The 23,741-nt window shown below is 44.8% G+C and overlaps 2 protein-coding genes across 6 annotated transcripts in view; both read right to left on the bottom strand.

Annotated features, from left to right (window-relative positions):
* Positions 1-2,011, bottom strand: part of LOC121914293 — a 32,023-nt gene extending 30,012 nt beyond the window's left edge. For 2 of the 5 annotated variants that reach the window (XM_042437609.1, XM_042437607.1), the window contains exon 1: positions 1,692-2,011. The gene's annotated coding sequence lies outside the window, so the exon portion shown is untranslated. The remainder of the gene's footprint in view (positions 1-1,691) is intronic. The other 3 variants (XM_042437610.1, XM_042437608.1, XM_042437606.1) reach the window with 2 other exon arrangements.
* Positions 2,012-5,478: 3,467 nt separating this feature from the next.
* On the bottom strand, positions 5,479-23,342 carry AMDHD2 (amidohydrolase domain containing 2). The gene is made up of 12 exons (XM_042438498.1): positions 23,264-23,342; positions 17,153-17,249; positions 16,734-16,870; positions 16,275-16,414; positions 14,545-14,599; positions 12,812-13,024; positions 12,032-12,120; positions 10,508-10,652; positions 10,285-10,392; positions 9,190-9,258; positions 6,549-6,650; positions 5,479-6,134 (listed from the first exon to the last, which is right to left on the bottom strand). Exons 2-12 carry the CDS (start codon positions 17,236-17,238, stop codon positions 6,046-6,048), a joined length of 1,233 nt encoding a protein of 410 aa, XP_042294432.1. The 5' UTR covers positions 17,239-17,249; positions 23,264-23,342; the 3' UTR covers positions 5,479-6,045.
* Between the last annotated feature and the right edge of the window lie 399 nt (positions 23,343-23,741).

Raw genomic sequence — 23,741 nt, 5'->3', positions numbered from 1 at the left:
TGCATTTCTAAGCTGTAGTTTTTAAACTGCATTTTTAAAGTGCATTTCTAAGCTGTAGTTTTTAAACTGCATTTTTAAAGTGCATTTCTAAGCTGTATTTTTTAAACTGTATTTTTAAAGTGCATTTTAAAGTGCCTTTTCTGTGTATTTTTGATGCTTTTAATGCTAACAATTCTCCCTTGCTTCGACAATGATAGTGTGGTGATGATGTGATATGAGTCAGCTTCTGAAGTTGAGAGAGTGTCACCTTCCAAAGTGTGGTTTTGGTGTATTTTTTGTGCTTTGAATGCTAACAAGTCTCCCTTGTTGTGACAATGATGGTGATGATGATGATGATGGTGATATTGATATCAGCAAGCCTCTCAGGCATGGCCAATGTTAGCTGCTCTGATTTTTACAAACTCATGTGCAGTGAAAAAAAATCAAAGTCCTTTGACTAAGTACACACTTCTGAGACGTAGAGTTGGTGCAAGAAACCTGAAACGGCAAATCCACTTCTTGTGAAACCACTTTGACATGTTCAATATGCATAGCCATGTTAAACCATGCTAAGTGTTAAACTCAAGGGGTTTGATTATGGAATAAGCCTCTGAAATATGCAAGAGGCCATGTTAAGTAAAGCCACGTGAAGTGCCCAAATGTGCTGTTATGTGTGGAATGGAGGGGAATGGAGGGGGGTGGTTTGGGCAGAAAAGGAAGTCCATTTTTGCCATCTGTCTAGGAATAATGCCCAAATGTCCTCCATTTTGATCATGCCTAAGAAACATGCATTTATATTAACATTTTTTTAAAAAGCATCAATTTTTTTGTGTGTCCTCCATTTTTATAAAATGTGTCCTACATTTGTCCTACATTTGTCCCGGTTTGGAGGTCCTGACTTATGGCAACCCTATCTCAGCCTCACAGGTTGGCCATGGCAAAACCTCCTCTGAAGAAACTTACCAAGGAAAGCCCATGATAGGGTTGCCATTAAGTCAGGAGGCACACAAAGCACAAGCAAGCAGGTAGGCCCTAACCTCTAGGCTGCTTTCGTCCCCACACGTTTTGCCCCTTTCTGGCTCTCTCCAAAGTCATCCAAGTGTTATAGATTATTGATTATTGATTATCTTACAACCAGAATTTTAACCAGAAATCAGCAGGGAGACCAAGGAGCCGACTAGAAAGGGGGGAAAAGGTTAATTTTTAGTTGCAGCTGTTGTTCCCAGCAGGAAATTCTTCCAAATTAATGGGAACCTCGATTTTAAAACAAACCAAGTTTTTATAGCATTTTGAACAAAGGAAACTACACATTTTCATTGGCTACACCGAACTAAAACATTTACACCTGTTATATTCATCGGATATCCTACCATATGTCTTTATCCCACATCAATCAATCAGTCTTATATATATATATATATACTGTATATGTGTGTGTGTGTGTATATCCACCTATAGGTTTTGTTTCACTGTCCTCAAACTGTTTATGCAGTACTTCCTTTTATTTGGGTTAAAAAATACTCATGTTAGGAGCCCTTTCCAAATGGTTTACAACCCAAAGCAGAACATTTGAAATGACCTGGAATGGCAACCACCTTTTGCTCTCGTTTCAGCACTATAGTTTTTAACTTCTTTGCATAAGGAAAACTCTTAATTTTAACCATTCAAGAGCCTTTAATGCTAAAGGCTTCCTTCTCCCAGCCCCAACTCACTTCAATGGGGCTCCTTTCCCCTCTGTCTATGGATGGCCTTCCTCGCCTCCTGAGACTCAAGATTTAAAACATGGGGGACCAGGTCCGTCGCTGGACGCCTTCCCCCTCGCTCCCTTCCCTCAGAACTTCCGTTCCGCCTTCAAGGCGTCCTCCCTTAGAGTGTTTACTAGACCCCTTGGACGGCAATGGCTGCCTCCCGTTGCATGCTGGGTTTTGTAGTCCAAGGGAGGGCGCTTAGAACGCTCAGCCAAGGAGCTTTTAGGCCTCACTGGACTACAAGGCTCAGAATGCAACCAGAAAGCAGTCAAAGTGGAATAGCAGCAGCACTACACTTCACTATTAGTGTTTTATCAATTGTATTTGTAATGTTGTGTTATTTTATTGATGTAATCAATAAAATATAAATAAACTTTATTATTATTATTATTATTATTATTATTATTATTATTATTATTACACTTGTCCCTCCATATTCACTAGGGTTAGGGGCACAAGACCCCCACATGAATGTGGTAAAAACCACAAATAACAAAAACACCATGTTGTTGTTTTTTACCTCAGAGGACAACTTTCTAGGAATTTTTAGGTCCTCCAGCGCAACTCTGGTTAACATCTGCCAGACATTGACCATAGAGTTGCCCTGGAGGAGCTACAAATGCCCAGTGGAGTGTCCTCTCTAGGTCCTTCAATGTGACTTTTGGTTAAAGTTGACCATAGAGTTGCACTGGAGGACCTAGATATGCCTAGAGGTAAACACACATATTAATCAAACCCTGTGAATAATCAAATCCACAAATATAGAGGGATGAGTGTACAAGAGTGTTGTGTGGTAACATGGATAGAATCACAGAGCTGGAAGAGTCCCCCCCCAAGGGCCATCCAGTCCAACCTCATTCTGCCATGCAGGAAATCTCCATCAAAGCATACCCAACAGATGGCCATCCAGCCTGTGTTTAAAAACAGCCTCCAAAGGAGACTCCACCACCACCAGCATCTTCCACTGTTGAACTACTGTCACAAAGTTCCTCCTAAAATTGAGGTGGAATTTCTTTTCCTATAGCTAGTATCAATTCCTCCAAGTCCTATTCTCTGGAGTAGCAGAAAACAAGCTTGCTCCCTCCTCAATATGACATCCCTTCAAATATTTACACAGGGCTATCATATCACCTCTTAACCTTAGAATTATAGAGTTGGAAGAGACCACAAGGGCCATCCAGTCCAACCCCATTCTGCCATGCAGGAAATCTCAATCAAAGCATCCCTGACAGATGGCCATCCAGCCTCTGTTTAAAAACCTCTAAGGAATGAGACCCCACTACATGTGAAGGGAGTGTGTTCCACTGTCAAACAGACAGCCCTTACTGTCATGAAGTCCTAATGTTGAGCTGGAATCTCTTTTCCTGAATATTGCATCCATTGTTCCAGGTCCTAGTCTGTGGAGCAGCAGAAAACAAGCTTGCTCCATCCTCATTATGGTATCCCTGGAAGTATTTAAACAGAGCTATAATATCACCTCTTAACCTTCTCTTCTCTAGACTAAACATCCCCAGCTCCCTAAGTCTCTCCTATAAGGCATGGTTTCCAAACCCTTCACCATTTTGGTCACCCACTTTGGACAAGCTCCAGATTCTCAGCATCCTTTTTAAAATGAATTTAGAGGGTGCAGATATAGCTTTGGGGCTCCATGTGGCCCACGGGCCACGCTTTACCCACCCTTGTCTCAGGCCAAGAAGAGTGAACATCTCCGATCCCTCATCAATCTTATTCCCATACCTCTCCCATACTTAAACAGGGCTATCATGTCGCCTCTTCTCCAAGCTAAACATCCCCAGATCCCTAAATTGCTCCTCAGAGGACACGGCTGAAGAGAGACTTAGGGAGCTGGGGTTTATCCTGGACAAGAGAAGGTTAAGAGGTGATATGATAGCCCTCTTTAAGTATTTGAAGGGATGTCATATTGAGAAGGGAGCAGGCTTGTTTTCTGCTGCTCCAGAGAATAGGACCCAGAACAATGGATGCTACAGGAAAAGAGATTCCAAATATTAGGAGGAACGTTTGCAAGGAGTCTTGATGGGTTATGCTGTTTATTTCCACTGAGATGGCTGCTGCACTGCAGAAATAAAACACTTTGACACTGCTTTAACTGCCATGACTCAGTATTATGGAATTTTGGGATTTGTAGTATTGAGAGCTATTTAGCTTTCCTTGTCAGAGAGCTCTTGTTGTTGTTGACCTACAAATCATTTTTGTCTTATGACGCCCTAAAAGGCAAGCCTGTCAGAGGATTTTCTTGGCAGGTTTTGCCATTGCCATCCTTTAAGGCTGAGAGAGTGTAGCTTCCCCCAAAATCACCCAGTGGGTTTTTTTTTAATGCTGGAGCAGGGAATCAAACTCTGATCTCCAGAGTCATAATCCGACCTTCAAAGCACTATACCATACTGACTCTCCACCAAATTACAAATCCTAGGATTCCACAGCATTGAGCCCTAGAAAGTGGTGTCAAGCTGCTTTATATCTCCAGTGTGGTGTAAATCTCAGTTCTGTGGGGCTTGACATTAGATTGCAGCTGTGCTATATCCCGACTGCTAATCCCCATTGGGGATAGTCCTCCATCATGGCCAGGTTTTAGGTCTTCCAGCAAAAAAGACATGTGAAGTGAAAGTGGAATATTTATTAATCACAAGTGCCCTCTGCTGGATAAAACAGCAGAAAGTACTTAATGCCTGTGTGATGTTTTTAATTCCACTACAAAAACGATCCACAACATTGTTTGGTGTTGATTAAAGACCAGATGAAAGTTGAAAACAGCCATGTTGGCCATATAGCCTCTAGTTCAGTGTTAGTCCACCAGTATAAAGAGTGAGAATTCTTTAAAGGAACCTGCAAGCAAAGGGCAAAACAAACCAACATTGCATAGATATATTAACAGGCCATGTGCATTTCACTTATTTGCAATTGTGTGTCATGCGCAGCAGCAGGGGGACTATCTACCCAACTTTCTCGATTGCCATTTCTAGCTAAAAAAAAGAGAAGGCAAAAGGCCTCATAAGACTGCCTTTTAAAAGGTTGCAGAGCCCCCTTTTTCACTTTTGGTTTGTTTTCTTGTATGTTTGGATTGTTATTTTCTACTTTGGCGGGTTACAGACCGCCCATTTAGGGCGGTCTGTACCCGCCCCTTTCCCTGGTGTATCGGGGCCTCAGTTGCCAGCCGCTGAGGCCCCGATCCGCCACTTTTCAGGCTGCGGGGAAGCGGCAAAACGCCGCTTCCCCGCAGCCTGAAAAGGGGTGTCCTTGGGGCTTCAAGCCCCAAGGACACCCCGCGGCGGCAGGGAGGGGGAGAAAGGGGCCCCTTTCTCCCTTGCTTCGCTGGGCGCAGCTGTCTGAAGGCTGCGCCCAGCGACACAAAGCAGCGCCGCAAACCAGGAAGGAGCTCCGAAATGGAGCTCCTTCCTGGTCTGCGGTAAGGGCGCATTAGGCGCCCTGGCGTGGAGCGAGCATGTCATGTCCGCGTCGCCCTATATAGAGGCGGCACGGCCGTGACGTCCTCATGGCGGCGGCCATCTGGAACGGCCGCCGTCATTTTTTACACACAGAGCACGTATTAGGGTTAGGGAGGTGTGGAAGCACCACACCTCCCTAACCCTAGTATGCGCTCCGCACATATTTTAATGGCGGTGTATAACCCGCCTACATTTCTTATGTTATTGTTAGTCATTTTCACTTGTGGTGGAAACGCTGGGATGTACATTTAACAAACAAACAGAATGAGAACGGCACAGAATACCTGTCCCGTCAAGCTGGCTTTAATCGGAGATGAGGCAAATGATGGTTCACAAAGTGCCATTCCATCACGGAGGGGTATTACAGTAAAAGTCCAAGAGCGAGGCACTGTGGGAAGTAAATGGCTGGCGCATGCCATGTTAGCAGATTTGCCTGTTCCAATGCCATCCTAGGTCTTTGCATTCACACAGTGAATGGAAGATGTTTCCTTTAGTTCTGCCAGAAAGGCTCAAAGCCAGTGCTTGTGACAGTTAACAGGCATTCAGCTATCTCAGCCTTCTAAGGCAAGGTGAGAAAATCAGTTTGTTCTGCCACAGTACATTGCTAACTCAAAGCTCACTGGAGAAAGATGTGGCTTTTGAACAGAAGCAACAACTGTTGCTGTTGGTCCAGTGGGTTTACATATCCCTTTTCCAGGAATGCTTCAGGAGCAAGAGAGGAAGGAAAGGGAGGGTTGCGGGGTTCAGAAGAGACAAAAGAGAAAGGCAAAAGGCCATTAGAAGAAAGGTGCCGCAGATGTGCAGAATCTCCTCTCTGTTCCTGGTTTTAAGTGCTCCCTGTCCTGGTTCCTGTTTCAGATAACAAAGCCATCTTTTTTCCAGACCTGCTGGCCTGCAATGTAGGTCGCCTGAACGTGGAGGCTGTCGTCCAGCAACAAGAAATCTGTGGAAAACAGGAAATAATGTCACTTATCGAGGAAGTGGATGCTTTGGGCCAAGGATCCTAACAGCCTGTAATTTCCTCTAATATTTGGGAAAAGCAGAATGTCTGATGAAATCAGCTGCCTTACACCACATCAGACTATTATCTGCCCAGGACTAGCAGTGACTTTGCAAAGCCTCAAACAAAGGTGTTTCCTATCATCTGCCATCTGATCCTTGATTAGAAAGCATAGTCTCTGTCACAGAACTATGCTTCAACCTCAGGTTGATTTATGCATCAAGTTTCCAGTACAACAGCTAAGTATGGTCTGAAGATACAACTGTCCTGCTGAAGCTAAGCAGATTTGGGACTGATCACTGGCTGAATGGGAAACCACCTAGGAACACTCTGAATCCCACTCTGAGCCGCCTTTACCTGCATCACTGTCATAATCCAAGGTACCCTTTCTGTCCTCAATTTTCAAGAGCTGAGCAGGATGGAGAGAAGCAGCCTCCAGTGCTGTTTCCACAGAGCATCCTGACAATAAAAGAAAATTAAATGTAAAACATGAAAAATTCTCTTTATTATCAGTGCAGTGGCTGCAGAATTTACTGCCCCCATTACAGCTTTTGCTGAACTTCGGCAGCAGCTCTCTCTGCTAGCTCTCTCTCAAGGAAAAGGATAGTAGAATGTCCTAAAACAAAAAAAACTCTGCCAGACTGTGGGATGGCCTTTTGTTCTTCCTTAAATTCAGCTTTATTCACTAAGAAAATCACTTTCAGTGCCCTAAAGAGTTAATTTAAATTATTAATTTGGAATCAAAAACTTGTTCATGATCACCATCTTTAATATATACAATATATATATATATATATATATACACACACACACACACACACACACACACACACACAGTATATACTTTTCTTCCTTAAAGTGGTTATTCAGACTTAATTTCTCTATTCATAATGCTTTTGGTTGGCATACTATAAATCCATTGTGGCATTGTGGTTTGAGTGCTGGACTACAATTTTGGAGATGAGGGTTCAATTCCTGACTCAGCCATGAAACTCACTGGGTGAGCTTGGTAAAGTCACATGCTCTCAATCTCAAGGGAAGGCAATGGCAAACCTCTGCTGAACAAACTTTGCCAAGAAATCCCCATGATAGGGTCTCCTTACAGTCACCACAAGTCGGAAAAGACTTGAAGGCACACAATAACAACATCAACTGTAATATTTAGAGAATTTGTTTAGCTCTAGCAATCAGAGATTTTATATTATCCAAGTGTAGTTTACACACCTCTGACCTCAGATCTTTATTTCCTACCAATTATCTTATTCAGCTAGTAGTTTGGATATCATTAATTCATATTTTAAAAACAAAATCTGTAACACATTTCATACAAATTATCGCTTTCAGAGAGTCCCAAAGCATGCTGACTATTTCTGATTTTTTCCCCTATCAAATCTACTCAAAGGTTTAGGAGTTAACTTCCAAAAAGAGGATCTATAAACATTTATCAAACAAGACTGATTTAAGATATACTGTACTAGGCCCATGTCTGGAAAGCCAGATGTGCCCTACAGATGCATCTAACATTGAGTTATACCTTTGGTCAGAAAGAAGGGAGAAGGAATCAGGATGATGTGAATAACAAGAGTAGTTCTTCTGATCCTCATGTAATTTTTGCAATGTATCTAACAAAGCAAATTCCTGGAAGATAATCTTTTATTTATTTACAGTGGTGGAACTTGGGTTTGCTCGTTCCTATACAGTGGTTACTGAATTCAAATAACATCTGATTATTAAATCTCCTTTTCTGAAGGAGATGTTCTCTTTTTCATTAAACCTATCTATGCAACTCGTTGTCAGCACTGCAGTTCCAATTTTGCCTTTGAAATAAGATATACTGCCCATAGATAAGACAACTGCTGAACATTGGTCTCATTCTGTAATTCTGTAAAGAAGAGAAATTCCCTTTATAATGTGTTTCGTGGAGCATCACAGTGTCAGGAGGTTCCTATAAACTGAGTTTCTTTCTAGAATTCTTCTTCTTTCTATGAAGATTCCCAATCTACTCCATTTAATTTCCTCAACTGATAGAAAGAGAAGTACATGGGAAAAGCCACCACAATTTCAGATGGCAGTGGAAATGGGGTCAGCAAGTGTTGCCGAGTGGGGTAGATATTTGGAAGAATAATGAAGAGTGTTAATGAGCTTTGACACCCATCTTATAATGAGTTGTATGTACTTATAATATATACAATCAAGTATATAGGCATTTGCTAGTTAAACTAGGAAATGCCGATCTCCGATCATAAACAAATGAAACATAATAATTATGAAAGTAGAGTTTCTCAAATAAGTAGTTATTGCTCCCTTGGCTATGTAAGGTTTGCTGATAATGTAGAGATCCGTTCATTCTTTATTTCACTTTAACAGATCCTTGAATTGGTGTGAAATGGGTCACGGCTGGACCAGCACCCCAACATTGTTACAGGGGGCTTATATAGCCTATGGGCTGTGGGTTATCCAACCCGATTTACTGCAGAGCTTGGAAAAGTTACTTTTAGGGATCTAGCTCCCCAAATCTTCTCATGGCCATGCTAACAAAATAAAAGGTAAAATTGGAACTGCAACTGATATCTAATGAAAAACAGGACACATTAATCTATCTGGTCCAGTCTTCTGCTTATCTTAGTGGTCAACCAGATTTCTCTGCAAATGAGGCCTAGAAAGTACAGTTTGTCTCCTGTATCTCTAAGCAAATTTCACCCTGTTCAGTGTCTGAATGGGAGACACACCGCATTGGAAGGCAGACTTACAGCCACTCCTCAACACAAGACACACCAGTTCATCTGTAACATTATCAACTGTTGTGCTTTGCAATTTAAAGGTTAGAGTCTAACAAGGCATTGATAAGAGAGGTTTTGTAACTCGGTAGCCTTGGACCTATTAAGAAAACAGCCACACCTACAGGAGGTAAGAACAAAATGCCAAGGAGACTTTGGCTTCCTATGAAAAAGGGCAAGCTTTCCTTAAGCTGCCAAATATATATGTGGAGAAGCCTTACCTGTGGCTTTCGTGAAATGTCGAACACATGTGTCCATGGTTGCAACGCTGCCGCTGAGAGTTGTGGTCCCTGTGGGGCAGAAGAAAAGAGGAAAAAAGAAAGGGCTCAAAAAGACCTCCTGTTAGCTGCCCTCAGGTCGACTTTGACTCATGATGACTCATGATGTGGATGAGACATCTCCAAGACCCTCTATCCTCTCCTGCTCTTCTTAGTTCTTGTAAATGCAGGTCTGTGACTTCCCTGATTGAGTCTATCCATCTGGGTGGTGGTCTTCTTTTCTTTTTACTTCCTTCTACCTTTTCTAGCATTATTGCCTTTTCCAATGAGCCATGCCTTCTCATGATGTAGCCAAAGTACGACAACCTCAGTGCAACACAGGATCTCCAACTAGGCATCATGCTGGTTGAAGGATGCTGGGAATTGTAGTCCAAAAGGTTAACTCTGCTGAGATCTGAGATACTGTAGATTATAATTCTTGTATATACTCATGTATAAATCTAGAAATTTGGCTCAAAAAATTGACCAAAAGAACCTGTGTTGACTTATCCACAGGTCAATGTAAGTACTGTATCTTAACTCTTATTTAAAAGAAGGAACCATCCGCTGGTGAAAATCAAGAGTATAATCTGTCCAGGAAGCACTGACCCCCTCTACTCTCTGATCCATCCAGCCTTAAGAGTAAACACAAAGAGCTATGTCTGCTGGTATTTTGTAAGTTCTTTGACATTGCTTTACTTTGCTTCATCCTTTAGATCCTTTGCTATATGCCCCTAGGTTTTACCCTCAACTTATCCATGGGTCATAGCAAAATCCATAATTTTTGCTCCAAACCTTGCTCTTGACTTATAAATGAGGTTGAAGTGGAAATATGCACTGCCTGTGGGACTTCTGAGTAAACATGCATACATACATAAATGCATGCATATGCAGACGAATTGGCATGTCTCAAAACGTTTTCAGCATTTCAATAAAAATAATGCGCAAGTAAAGTTTTAAAGTTATTTCAACAGCGTAGTACATCAAAAGCGTTCCACATCTGCGCATGAGAGAATCAGCTGGGTTCTCTCCTCCAGACACAGGCAGCAGGGCACTCACCTGCAATATAGCTGTTCAGCCCATCCATTTCGACTACCTGTTGACCCAAAGTGTGCCTGCCTGGAGCGAGCCCCATCGCTGTGATGGCATCTGTCACCAGGACCAGCCCTACAGAGATAAAATTGGCTCAGGTTAAATCTGAGTCTGATCATATAAGTGTGTCAGGGACATAGGCCTTAGTGCTAAGCCTAGCCTCAGTTCTTCTCACCAGAAGTCAACAAACCTTTAGGGTGAGCTCGGTGTGCAATTCTCAGAGCAGCAGGATTTGTATGAATCCCATCCGATATCATCCCATAGAACACTTGCTGACCCGGAGGAATCTGGTCACTAGTGAGCAGCCCCACAATCCCAGGATCTCGATGGTGGAACTGCACAGACAACAAAAACAACCAACCAAGGGTGAATACAATTAATAAGGTCAGAACTTGGAAATGTTACTTTTTTGAACTACAGCTCCCAGCAGCCATGGGATTGAAGAAGTCTGAGAATTATAATTCAAAAAAGTAATGATTCCTAGCTCTGAATGTGTGCATGATCTAGAGCAGCCTTTCCTAACCTTCTCCCCTCCAGATGTGTTGGACTACAATGCCCACAATCTGCCACAAGTGAGTCCGCTGACCCTACATCTCCAGATATTATGGGTCCTATAATCTAGAGCACAGCACATTGGAGAAAGCTGAACTAAGATCAAGACACACAGCAGAAATAATCCAGTTTGAGACTGCTTTAACTGCCCTGGCTCAGTGATAAGGAATTCTGGGAACTGTAGTTTTGTGAGACATCCAGCCTTCTCTGTTGGAGAGCTTTGGTGCCACAATAAACTACAATTCTCAGAATTCCTTAGCACTGAGCCAGGGGAGTTAAAGCAGCCTCAAACTAGATTACAGTGCTACCTCGGGTTACGAATTTAATTTGTTCCGCCGCTCCGTTCGTAACCCGATAAATTTCGCAACCCGAAAAGGCTTTCCGTTAGCGCTGGAAAGCCGCTAGCCGCGCTTTGCGCGTTTGAATTTTGCGCCGAAATAAATTTCGTAACCCGAAAAAAACATCATATCCCGGAACAGTTTTTTCCAATCTAACTTTTTCGTATCCCGGAAATTTCGTAACGCGATCAATTCGTATCCCGGGGTACCACTATATTTCTGCAGTGTGTTTTGGACCCTAGTTATAAAATGTGTTGTTAAATGAGGAAAACTAGGAAAATTAGGGGATAGGGTTACTTGATGCAAAATGTGACATCATTCTGGTACCCCAGGTTTTCTGGAACAGATACAAGCCAACTACTCAGGTTTTTTATTAATGTGATTTGTGTTTATCTTCTCCTCTTTTGCAGCTATTTTTACTGTGATTTCAATCTGATGCACTATCTTTTTGTTAGGTGCTACCCTGAGCATTTTCAACGATGGATGGCCAAAAACCAACAAAATGATTGTCCCTCCCTTTCATTTAAAACGTGAAACCTTTAAAGCTTATGTGTAGTCTGAACTACACAGTTCCTTTTGCATCATGTTTAAATTGAATTCTGCATCCTAAATTAGACTTCATAGACTTCTCTAGTTTCATAAGATCTAAAACACTGATCAGTGCAAAGCTCTGGTGCTGCTTCTTGACCACAGCTGCTGTGCAGCACCTCTCCTTGTCTTCCCAGAATCCTCACAGTATTGTACATATATTTTCAGAAGGGCCAGAAATGTGCTTTAAAAATCTGTAGAGATTCTCATGGTGCTTTCGCTTATATACTACTCACAGGTAACATGGCATTGAAGAGGTGAGTAATGAAGGTAGCCCCATGATGAACAGCTTCCTCAGCTTGAGACAGGTTAGCTATAGAGTGACCTGGAAACATAGAAGACTAGGAATAATGTACCCCAACCTAAGACAACTCTCTGAACTGTAAGATCATCCCCCATTCCCAATAGCTATGTTAAGAACTGCTACTGAATTTTTAAGAAAGGGTTTTGCTTAATTTTCTCTTTCCTTCTCATTCCTCTTCTCTTTTGTGAGTTTTTTATATGGTAAACCTGGGATGGGAGTGTCTTGTTCTTATGATACTATGACAATGCTGGGGGGATTTTTTGGTTGAAAAAGGCATAAAAACATTAATAATACAGTAGCCCCTCTCAATTCACGGGGGATCCATTGCAGCCCCCCCCCCGCAAAAATGGCAACTCGCAAATATTTGAGTCCCATTGAAAATAATGGCACACACATGGGGCCGCATATGCCATCATTTTGTCCCTCCTCGCTTGTCCCTGCCGTGAAGAGCGAGACTGCGGATTCCAAGCCCACATGCCCCAAGCAACATTTCAACACATATTCCCAAAATTGAATGGACACCCTACTAGTTAGAACTATAATGCATGTACATGTATTGCAAATCATATAATTGCAGATCTACTTCCAGATTATTATTTTTAAATTTAGCATGTATTCTGATCAAGGAAAGCAAACATAGTAGTACAATTTCAAAAACTGTCCCTCCCAGTCCCAACGCCTCCCCCATCCAAAGTCCAAGAGCAGCGCTTACCTAGTGACACACAGATGCCCCGCTTGGTAAGCTCCTGGATTACCTCACTGCTTCTCTTCATTTCAGGTGCCAGGGTGACAATCTTCACGTCATCCAGGCAGCCATAGGTGGCCAGCAAATCCTGGAAGGCCCCAGTTTCAAAGGTGCGAAGGTAATCTTCAGGGTGAGCGCCTCTCTTCTCTTTGCTAATGAACGGGCCTTCCAGATGAACCCCTATCCCAATGCAGAGAGAAAAATATACACGTTGTACAACATGGGTGGGGAATCTTTGGCACTCCAGTAACTTTGGACTCCTGTTAATGACAATATGGAAGTAGATATTTTCTATCTCTTACACAATGCCCCTGCCATGCAAGGGAGCTTCCAGGTACCAAAATGTGCCCCTACAACCATTTAGTGGCCAAGAAGGGGCAGGGATTGCCTGGGCACCATCTGGTTGCCTATATGCAGCTGGGACAAGAGAACAAACACTACTCTCCTGGATCTCCAGATGTCTCCCTCTGCTTTCCTTGCTAGCATTTTGGCTGGAGATCTAGCAAACTGGTGTCTGTTCTTTTCTCTTGGTTGCAGAATTGCAGCCACATACTGTATAGCTGAGAGGTCATCCTCCTATGCTGAGAAACACAGAGGCCCAGTGAAACTTTATACACAGAGGTGCGTTACAGACGGCCCAGAAGGGGCCATCTCGCGCCGCCGCCGGTTGCAGCGTCCAAGAACCGCAGCAGCCAAACGGCGCGGTTCCCGGATGCTGCCAAGAAGGAGCGCGAAAATCGCGCTCCTTCTTGCTCCCTGGAAGAGACGCCGCGAGGCGCTAGTCGCATACTCGCAGCGTCATTTCCAGGGCGCGACTTACAGACGCAGAGCGTCCGTTACGTCAAGATGGCGGCGGCCATGTGGAACGGGCACCGCCTTTTGTTACAGACAGAGTCCGTAACAGGAGTAGGGGCGTCTAGAAGAGACGCCCCTTTTTTAAACTGGGACATCCTGAGGACGTCCCAAATGGCGGTATGTAACCCACCTATAGCTCCCATGGTCCCTTATTTCAATTGGGCATTAGAAGGAACTTCTTGACAGTAAGAGTGCCAGGAAACCAACTGCCTGGAGAGGTGGTGGGGTCTCTTTCTACAGACTTCTTCAAAAAGAGGCTGGATAGCTACTTGCCAGGGATGCTTTAGCTGGAGAGCCTGCGTTGAGCAGGGATTGGACTTGGTGGCTTTTAGGGCCTCTTCCAAATCTATGATCCTCGGCATCCCCCAGCTACTCTGCGCCTAATAGATTGGCAATTCTTTTTGGCAAGCATGCCACAGGACAAGACAAAGTGACCAGCATTATCACTCTCAGTATAAAACAAGCACAGTTTCATTTCCACTGTGCTTAAGCATTCTTCTTCCTCTTGCTTTCTTGGTTATGTAAGACAGCTGGAAAATATAGGAGTGGTATACATGAAAATAGGCTTGAATATGATAAAGCCAGAGCTGTGGGGCTAAATTCTGCCCTCAAACCCTCACAGAAAAAGATCTTGATTTTTCCTACCTCCAGATCATATGTTGGATTTCAACCCCACAAACCCCAGCCAGCATGTCCAATAGTGAGGAATCCTGGGATTTGTAGTCAAAGCATCTAAACAGCCAAAAGTTTCTGCACCTCTACTCTAAGACAAGTGTGAACACTGGGAAGGGATGATGGATAGGACAACCAAGACAGCAGCCACAACATAAAATTTGGCCTCTTACCTAAGATACCAGCTCCATGGGGTCCTCCATTTTTTACACAGATCTGAGGCAGAACCTAAGAGGAGATAAGTTGTTGGAAATTTCATAATCAATGTTTTAATGTTTTCTTTTAAGAAATAGGAACGGCCCTCCAAGGTCTCCTGGACGTCTAATACAGCAGAAAGACTAATGCAATATTTTCACAGTTGCCAACTTCTGGCCTTTAGCTTGCTTGCCATATTCATTTGTTCAATACCACTGTAAGGCAGACAAGGATAATTTTGATTTTACAAGTGACATACAGTCAAGCTATCCAGACAGTTCACAGCTGAGGAGACATATGATCTCAAGTCTAATTTCAGTGTTTTTGCAACTAAATCATCATCAGTTAGAAGGGTAAGTGGCATGCAAAAGAATCCCCATTGTTATCTCTGACAGCATGGACTCATCCCCCTATAAGCCTTTTTGGAGGGAGTGAAGCTCACCCAGGAGCCTCTGCAGGCCAGTAGACAGAGGACTACTGTGGACCACAAAAGTCTTAGTCCAGAGGGTTCTCTCCCTTGACACAATCTCTCATGGCCACTGTGGATCACCTGTCTTGAACTCAACAAAGGGGTATAAGAGCTATTTTCCCTCAACAACCAAGCCTGACCAAGTGGTCAAATGCCTGGGGCTTTGTGGCTTGGACCAGTAATCTTTCTAAACTAGGGATAAATTGCAACCCTCCAAATGTTGGGGAAAGATATTTGTTTGGATCGCAACTCTCACAATCCCCCAGGAACACAGTCAGCAGCCATGTCTGCAGGAGCTGTAATCCAAACAACTTGTCCACGCTTTGACTGCAGTGCCACAGCCAGAATCGAAAGGTCTCAGTACCAGGCAAGACAGTTTGGAATCCAGCCATTTCCTCTCTCACAGGCTTCAGGAAACAAACAGCTTCATTTAGGAAGACAAACAACAGCCACATGAACCAAAGATGGACTTTCCCCCAATATAGTCTGAACAACAGATCGTCACCATTTGTGATCTACCATGAGCCACAATGTATGCAACCCACCTGCTTGATACTGTGATGTACCTTGTACTTGGCAGGAAACTCTCCCAACTCTCTCTGTTTCTGCAATCCCAGTCAGGAAAAAATAACTGAAGTTTTCTGAAGACTTAGGCAGGTCGCTATGCAGGGATAGCTAATTCTTGTTCAGGTCAGACATTATAGACTTGGCCAAAGTAGCTTGTGTAGTGGTTTGAGTGGACTATGACTCTGGAGACCAGGTTTTGAATTCCCACTCAGCCATGAAAACTCACCTTGGACAATCACACTCTCTCAGTCTTTAGGTTTGCCATACATCAGAAATGACTTGAAGGCAGACATCAACAAACAACAAAAACAGCAGTAGATCTCAAAAGAACCTAGTGATGTTCCTAAGGCTCTGGGAAGCTTCAGATTTGCAGGATCTGGCTTGTTTGTTTTTAAAATAACCCACCAAAGGCTGGTGCAACAGACACAGAATTATGAGCTCCATTATTTGAGTACCAGAACTGAGCAAAGCACATGCCCCAAAATAGCCCAAACTTTCTTCATATTAGCAATGAAATTTAGGGCAACATTTTGTTGCTGTTATCCCAAACAACTCTGGGAGTTAAACAACTGGGAGTCAAGGAACTCTGCCTAAATATTGCAAATCAGAGATTTACTAGTAGGTGTAGATTGCTTCTGTTCGCCATTGACCTTTTTGGCCCTGTCTGCTTACCTTATGGTATACAGATGGTGGGGAGGTCACCAGGGTTGGGCAGAAAGAAGTCACTCCATGGGACAGTATCTTCTGTCCGACCAGAGAGAGTCCTGCTGCTACATCATCCGTGGCCAGGGAAAAATCCACTCCAAAACCTCCTAGGCAACGAAAGGACACAAAGACGTTGACTCCTTTAAAACCTAGGTTGCCTGACAGATCTCTTTAGAAGTACAAAACTTACTGTTTATGTGTGCAGAATGCATGATGCAGCATTTTCTGCACTGCGTGGATCAAGGATGGAGAACATGGCTCTCCAGATGTTATTGTATTGCAGCTCCCACCAGCTGTAACCAGCATAGCCAGTTCTGATGAGAGCTGTAGTCAAAAATCCACAGAGGAGGGCATGTTACTTATCTCCAGATTAGTGACTGTTGATCTTCAGGATTCCTCCATTCTAGAACAACTCCAAAGCCTCACCATTGATTTGTACATCAATAAATCCGGGTGCAATGATGCAGCCTCTGCAGTCCAGGCGAATGTCTGCAGGCTTCTTCTCATCAAAGAACAGCTTCTCTGGGTTTAGGATCTTCCCATCTCTCACCCAGAGGTCCTCCCTGAAAAATGAAGAAACCATTAACCGAAGGTCTCCAGCAGGTCTTACATGTAGGTGAGGGAAATAATGCTAACAGCTTGGCCAACCCCAACCTAGAGGCTCTCCAAATGTGTTTGACTATAACTCCCATTTACACCAGTCAGCAAGCCAAGGCTGGGGAGTGGGATTAAGGCACCAAGGAAGGCTGGGTCAGGCCATGTTGTGCCATCCAGCCACTGTATGCATGTCACACCCACCAGGGAAAACTGGAAGGGAAGCAGTGTCAGCAAACACAAATCCTCACCTTTGCAGTTCATGGTTCTTCAAAATCCAGCAGTTGGTAAACTGGAAGACTGGAGGATCCCAGGTGGATTTGTCAGATGGCATCATCCAAACATATCCTTGAATGGGACAAGGTAAAGGTAATGGGAAAGGAAGCAACGTGTGGACAAAAGAAGTGGGAAAGAAACAACGCAACTTGGCAAGGAAGATGAAATGAAGCATAAAAGGAGAGCCCAATATGGCAGTATGAGAGGACCTTTTTCACAGGAGAATGATTCCCATAAACAATTCGCTTTCACTTGTCTACCTTATTAAAATCACATAGTCCTAGTTTAATTGGGGAATGGGGGTTGGTTTAGATTAGTTTTAAACCTGTATGTATTAAATTTTGTATGTTGTATTTTTAACAAAACTTTTATTGTTTTAATGGGATTATTTTAATTGTTTTTAAAGTGTCGTTTTAGTGTGTGTGTGTGTGTGTGTGTGTGTGTGTGTGTATAATGAACTGCCTTGGGTCCCAACTTGGGAGAAAGATGGGATAAAAATAAAATAAAATAAAATAAAATAAATAATATTTCAGACATGATCTGAAACTCTTTTTGATCTTCTCTGGCCTTTTAATCATTTTGCTCCCCATATAATTTTTATGTTGCTCCATTATGCGATGTACCTTCTTCACATTTCTCTAAAGCTGTTGCATTTTTATGGATTGCATCCTATCTCAATACAAGGGCAAGCCACACACGGGGAAACAGATTTTTGGAACGGTGCAGTGGTAAATCAGGATGGACAGAAGGTAAATCAGGCTCTCTTAGCATTATGTCTAAGAGATGTGCTGTAGATCATCATGTTATTCTGTCAGCAACCGAAGGTTTTCCTTGCTGCTCTGTATATCAGGCTGCCGAAACAAAGAAAGTTGGAGGGAAACAAAAACAACAACGCTCTGTGTAAAGGGATCATTCCAAACTATAAAGCGCTAAATTATCTCATGAAATTCTTGTGACCAAACATACCTCTGTAAGATCTATGATCCCAATTGCAGGTTAATCCCTGGTAAAAATCAATCTGACAGGTACTTTGCAGTGGTGGCCCCACAAGCGGGGAAGTCTACAGAGTCCGCTTCTTTGGCCACTGAAAGCCTTGGCACTCCCAATCCTACCCCTGATTCTTAAGGTAGTAGAATCCGGGACTCCGCAGCGCTACCACCGCGCAGCTGCGCATCTGCGCAGTTTTTATCTGGCTTAGGGAGGCTGTGTGTTAGCCATAGAGCAGAGGATGCCTGAGGTGGCTAACCTCTGCTCTTTCAATTTGCTGGAGAAGAGTGGGGGGAGGTTATGGATGTGGGGGATGCATGGGCTGGGGAGGGGGGGGATAACATCGTTACGAACGGAGCTCCCATTGAGGTAGTGTGGGGCAGGGGGAGGTATGGCGGTGGGAGAAGGGACTTGCGTTCCAGGGGAAGGCGAGATCGATGCATCATATCTATTTCCCCTTCCTGTCCCCCTCCTAACCTAAGGGACCTGAGGGTCACTCCAACCGTGCCACAAACCCTGTCGCTGCTCCTGTGCAATGCCAGATCGATTAACAACAAGTCCCACATCCTCCATGATTTGTTGGAGGATCATAACTGCGATCTGGCTTGCATTACCGAGACCTGGCTTGGGCCTGAAGGAGACGCTATGTGGGCTCAGGCCCTGCCTGCTGGGTTCTCGGTGAAGGACCAGCCCAGGTTAGATGGGCGGGGGTGTGTGTGTGTGGCCTTGATACATAGGAACACCTTGTCCCTCACCAGGAACCACATCCGACAGACGTCCTATATTGAGTGTATTTACCTGACCCTAAAGGCGAGGGACAGTCTAGGGATTCTGTTGGTGTATCGGCCACCCCGTGCGCTAATGGATTCCCTTAACGAGCTGACACAGCTGGTCGCTGAGCTGATGCTGGAGACGCCCAGGCTACTTGTCCTGGGGGACTTCAATATCCCCCTCACGGCCAGCTATGTTCCACCCGGTGCGGCTCGGGAATTCATGGATACCATGGCAGCCATGGGCCTGTCCCAGCTGATTTTGGGTCCTACGCATTTTGCGGGTAATACTCTTGATTTGGTCTTCTGTTCGGATACAGAAAATCCGTGGGTGGAAATAACTAATATTTCTCCCCTGTCATGGATGGATCATTTCCTGGTGGAGGCAAAAATCAAGGTCTCTACCCAGATCCCCCCCGGGGGTGGTGGACCTGTTAGGATGGTCCACCCTCGAAGGCTGATGGAACCCAAAAGGTTCCAGGAAGCTTTAGAGGGGTACATGGTTGGAAGTGACGGCGACTCTGTTGATGCCCTGACTGGTATCTGGAATACTGGTCTCTCTAGGGCTATACATAGTATCGCTCCCAAGTGTCCTCTCAGGCCCGCCTCCAAGCGTAAGCCCTGGTATACGGAAGATCTCCGGGCAAGGAAGCGGGAACTGCGACGGCTAGAGTGTCGTTGGCGGAAACACCTTCACTTAGACGACAAGGCTCTCCTAGACCAACTGTTAGAGGACTATGGAGAGGCGATACGAGCAGCTAAGAACTCGTTCTATAGTGCTCATGTCGCGTCCGCGGAGTCGCGTCCAGCAGAGTTGTTCAGGGTGGTCAGGGAGCTGACTCAGCTCCCTCCCGCCCTGAACCAGATCCTTGAACCTTCTAAGGCCTGCTGCGACCAATTTAATAACTTCTTCGCGGATAAAACCTCTCGGATAAGCGGAAGTCTTAACGCCGACATTCAAGCAGAACCTAGTGTAGAGGCATCCAGAGCCTCTGTAGACCTCATTAAACTGGATCGGTTTGAGTTAGGAAGTACCGATGATGTGGACAAGATCCTCGGAAGTGTTCGGAAGACGACCTGCTCTCTTGATCCCTGCCCCTCATGGCTAGTGGCCCAGGGGGGGACCGGCAGTAACTTTATTGTTACACCGGATCATTAATACATCCTTGAGGGAAGGGCAATTTCCATCTGATCTAAAATTGGCCATTGTAAAACCTTTATTAAAAAAGCCCTCCCTCGACCCCCTGGTACATAATAATTATCGGCCAGTCTCGCTGCTGCCATTTTTGGGGAAGGTGATCGAGAGGGCGGTTGCAATCCAGCTTCAGGCGGTCTTGGATGAAACAGATTATCTGGACCCATTTCAAACTGGTTTCCGGGCGGGTTACGGGGTTGAGACGGCCATGGTCGCCTTGGTCGATGATCTCCGTCTGAGCGTCGACAGGGGAAGCGTGTCCCTGTTGGTGCTCTTGGACATCTCAGCGGCTTTCGATACCATAGACCATGGTATCCTTCTGGAGCGCCTGGTAGAGGTGGGAATCGGGGGCACTGCGCTCCAGTGGTTCCGGTCCTACCTCTCTGGGAGGTCCCAGATGGTGCAGCTGGGAGACGTGTGCTCCGATGAGAGGGCCCTTAAAACTGGGGTCCCTCAAGGAGCCATTCTGTCTCCCATGCTATTTAACATTTACATGAAACCGCTGGGAGAGATCATCCGGAGACATGGGGCGCGGGGTTATCAGTACGCTGATGACACCCAAATAATTTTCTCTATGTCTCCGACTGATGCAGTGACTGAGAATGGCGTCTCTCCTCTCGTGACCTGTCTAGAGTCAGTAATGAGCTGGATGAGGGGAAACCGACTCAAGCTGAATCCAGAGAAAACGGAGGTACTTGTGATAGGTTCCCCTGGTCCAGGAATGGCGGTAGTTCCACCTGTCCTGAACGGGGTCACGCTCCCTGTGAAGGACTCTGTGCGCAGTCTGGGGGTGCTTCTTGGCTCGTTGCTTCACCTGACTGCTCAGGTGAATGCGACGGTCAAGAGCACCTGTTATCAGCTTCGGCTTATTCGCCAGCTGCGCCCATACCTGGCCCAGAGGGACCTTGAAACTGTTGTACATGCTCTAGTAACCTCGAGATTGGATTTCTGCAATGCACTCTACATGGGGCAACCCTTATATCAAACCCGGAAGCTACAAATGGTGCAGAATATGGCAGCCAGGCTGGTCACTGGTATCTCCAGGGCCAGCCATATAACACCGGTGTTGAAAGATCTTCATTGGCTGCCTATTCGCTTCCGGGCCCAATATAAGGCGTTGGTAATTACCTATAAAGCCCTAAATGGCTTGGGCCCAGGATACCTGAAGGACCGCCTCTCCCCGTATATTCCGTCCCGCACCCTCAGAACATCTGGGCAGCAATTACTGAAGGTGCCTGGGGCCAGGCTCACCTCCACCACGAGGAGGACATTCTCCATCGCCGCCCCGGCCCTTTGGAATGCGCTGCCCACTGAGCTCCGCTCGGCTACCTCCCTGGCCCAATTCAAAAAGGATCTAAAGACCTTTTTATTCCAGCAAGCATTCCCTGTTTAAATTCCTATGGGCCTCCCTCCTCTCCTGTGGCAAAGAGGATGGGCTAATGGGGCTTTTAGTCTGTTTAATTTTTTGTATAATGTGTATGTGATTTTGATTTTATTGTCGTGTATTGTATTGTTTTTATCTATTGCTGTAAGCCGCCCTGATCTTGGGAAGGAGCGGGATACAAATAAAAAGTTTAAGGGAATTTTTTAAATCAGCTCTCATATTCCTTTTTAATCCGAGTTCTTTTTAAGTCCTTACTTGTGGTTTCTTTTTGTATTGCTTTTAATCTTTCCGGCAGTATTGTGACAATTTCATGTTGAAAGGCTGCCAAAGAAATGCCTAAACAAAGACGAAAGAAAAGGGTATGTTCAATGAACACTCTTCTCATTGTAATTACTAGTGGAGGGTGACAACGGAGAAGGATCTCTCGGAGGCAATGGCAGGGGCACCAAAGCTAATGCTTGTCAGTACTGAGCAGAGGCAGGCTTGGTAAACTGCTTGTGAAGAAACTTGGCTCAGCCATATAAGTCCACTGGGTGATCTTGGGCAAGTCACAATCTCTCAGCCTCAGAGGATGACAATGGCAATCCTCTCCTGAACAAATCTTGCCAAGAAAACCCTGTGGCAGTTTCGCCTTAGGGTCGCCATAAGCTGGAAAGGAAAGGACTCCCTCCGTGGAGGTCTTTAAACAGAGGCTGGATGACCATCTGTCAATGGGGATGCTTTGACTGAGAGTTCCTGCATGGCAGAAGGGGCTTGGACTGGATCAGGGCCCTTGCGGTCTCTTCCAGATTAGTGATTCTATGCTTCTATGACTGAAGGCAACCAACTCACAAACAGTACATAGAAGAGTGCAGATGACTGTATTTCTTGGGAACGGAGGAATGGGATTTCCATCTATCAATCGATGCAAATGGAATCCAGAGACACAGCCCTGTTAGTTATGAAAAGGGATCTTGCCTGAGCAAAAGAAGTGGCAGCACCAGCATGCACTTGCACTGCAGATTCAATGGAGTTTGCTTTAAACTACCATGGCTCAAGATTGTATAGTTTTTATAAGCTATTTAAGCCATTTTTGGTGGCAGAATTCAAAGACCTTGGCTGCATCCACACTGCAGAAATAATGCAGTATGACATGGCTTTAAATGCCATGTGGATGGACACCACTTTAATAGCCGCGGCTCCAAGCTATGGAATTCTGGGATTTGTAGCTCGGTGAGCTAATGATCAGCATGGCAGCTTTGTTTAGATACCGCTTCCTGCCACAGTCTCTTTATGACTGTATGCTAATCATTAATATAATTTAATAATTAATTACTTACTAACAGTAAATATACTGTATTTCTACCCCGCTCTCTTCAAACATACTCTGCTTCTCTTCAGCTGCCCATGGCTCCATGCTATGGCATTCTGGGATTTGTAGTTGGGTAAGACATAGAACCTTTTACTGTCAGAGTTCTGGGGCCCCAAGGAAACTACAAATCCCAGAATCACATTGATTATTGTAGTATATATTAATATATATATATATATATATATATGATATAAGTGGATGATGTCTTCAGTGTGGCATTAGATCAGCCTTAGATCCATTGGCATTCAGTCCATTCAAAGGCAGCCTCAGTCCTACTTTGCATCAATCTACATATCATTTGCATAAAGCTTGCTCATTGGTTGATAAGGGGGAAGTAGGGAAGGAGAGCTGCCAGCCTAAAAGCCCTCAAAGGCCCGGGTCTCCGGAGCTCAGCCTTACCGGCTCCCACCCAATTCTTCTCCCAGAGGCGCCCAGCAGCGCAGCCAACCTCTCGCCCTCCGCCGGCAGGAATGGCGGTCATGTGACAGCGCTGGCCGCCTCCGCTGAAGGACGCCAAAGTGGGCGTTCCCCGAAAGTCACGTGAGCGGCGGCGCCTGGCCGCCATGATGGGAAGGGAAGGAAGCGCCGCCCCCGTTGCTATGGCTTTCTGCCTCCATGTTGGTGAGGTCACGGCGCTTCAGAGACGCCTCAAATTACGTGCCCTTCAAATTCAATAAGTTTTCGGACTTCAGCTCCCAGAAGCCTCAGCCACGTTGACCAATAGTCTAGGACTCTGGGAGCTGAAGTCCAAAAGCTGTTCTCTTCCACTCTGGAGAAATAACCCCCTGTTTTGGCCCCACCTCAGTTGCCTTGGCCCAAGGGTTTCTAGTTTGGTTTTAAAGATTTTTATTAGTGAATACACAAACCTTTTACCAAC

This window comes from Sceloporus undulatus, chromosome 8 (assembly GCF_019175285.1).
Source record: "Sceloporus undulatus isolate JIND9_A2432 ecotype Alabama chromosome 8, SceUnd_v1.1, whole genome shotgun sequence".
Lineage (NCBI taxonomy): Eukaryota > Metazoa > Chordata > Lepidosauria > Squamata > Phrynosomatidae > Sceloporus > Sceloporus undulatus.
The sequence above is the reverse complement of the archived record's forward strand: the minus strand, read 5'-3'. Positions and strand labels throughout refer to the sequence as shown.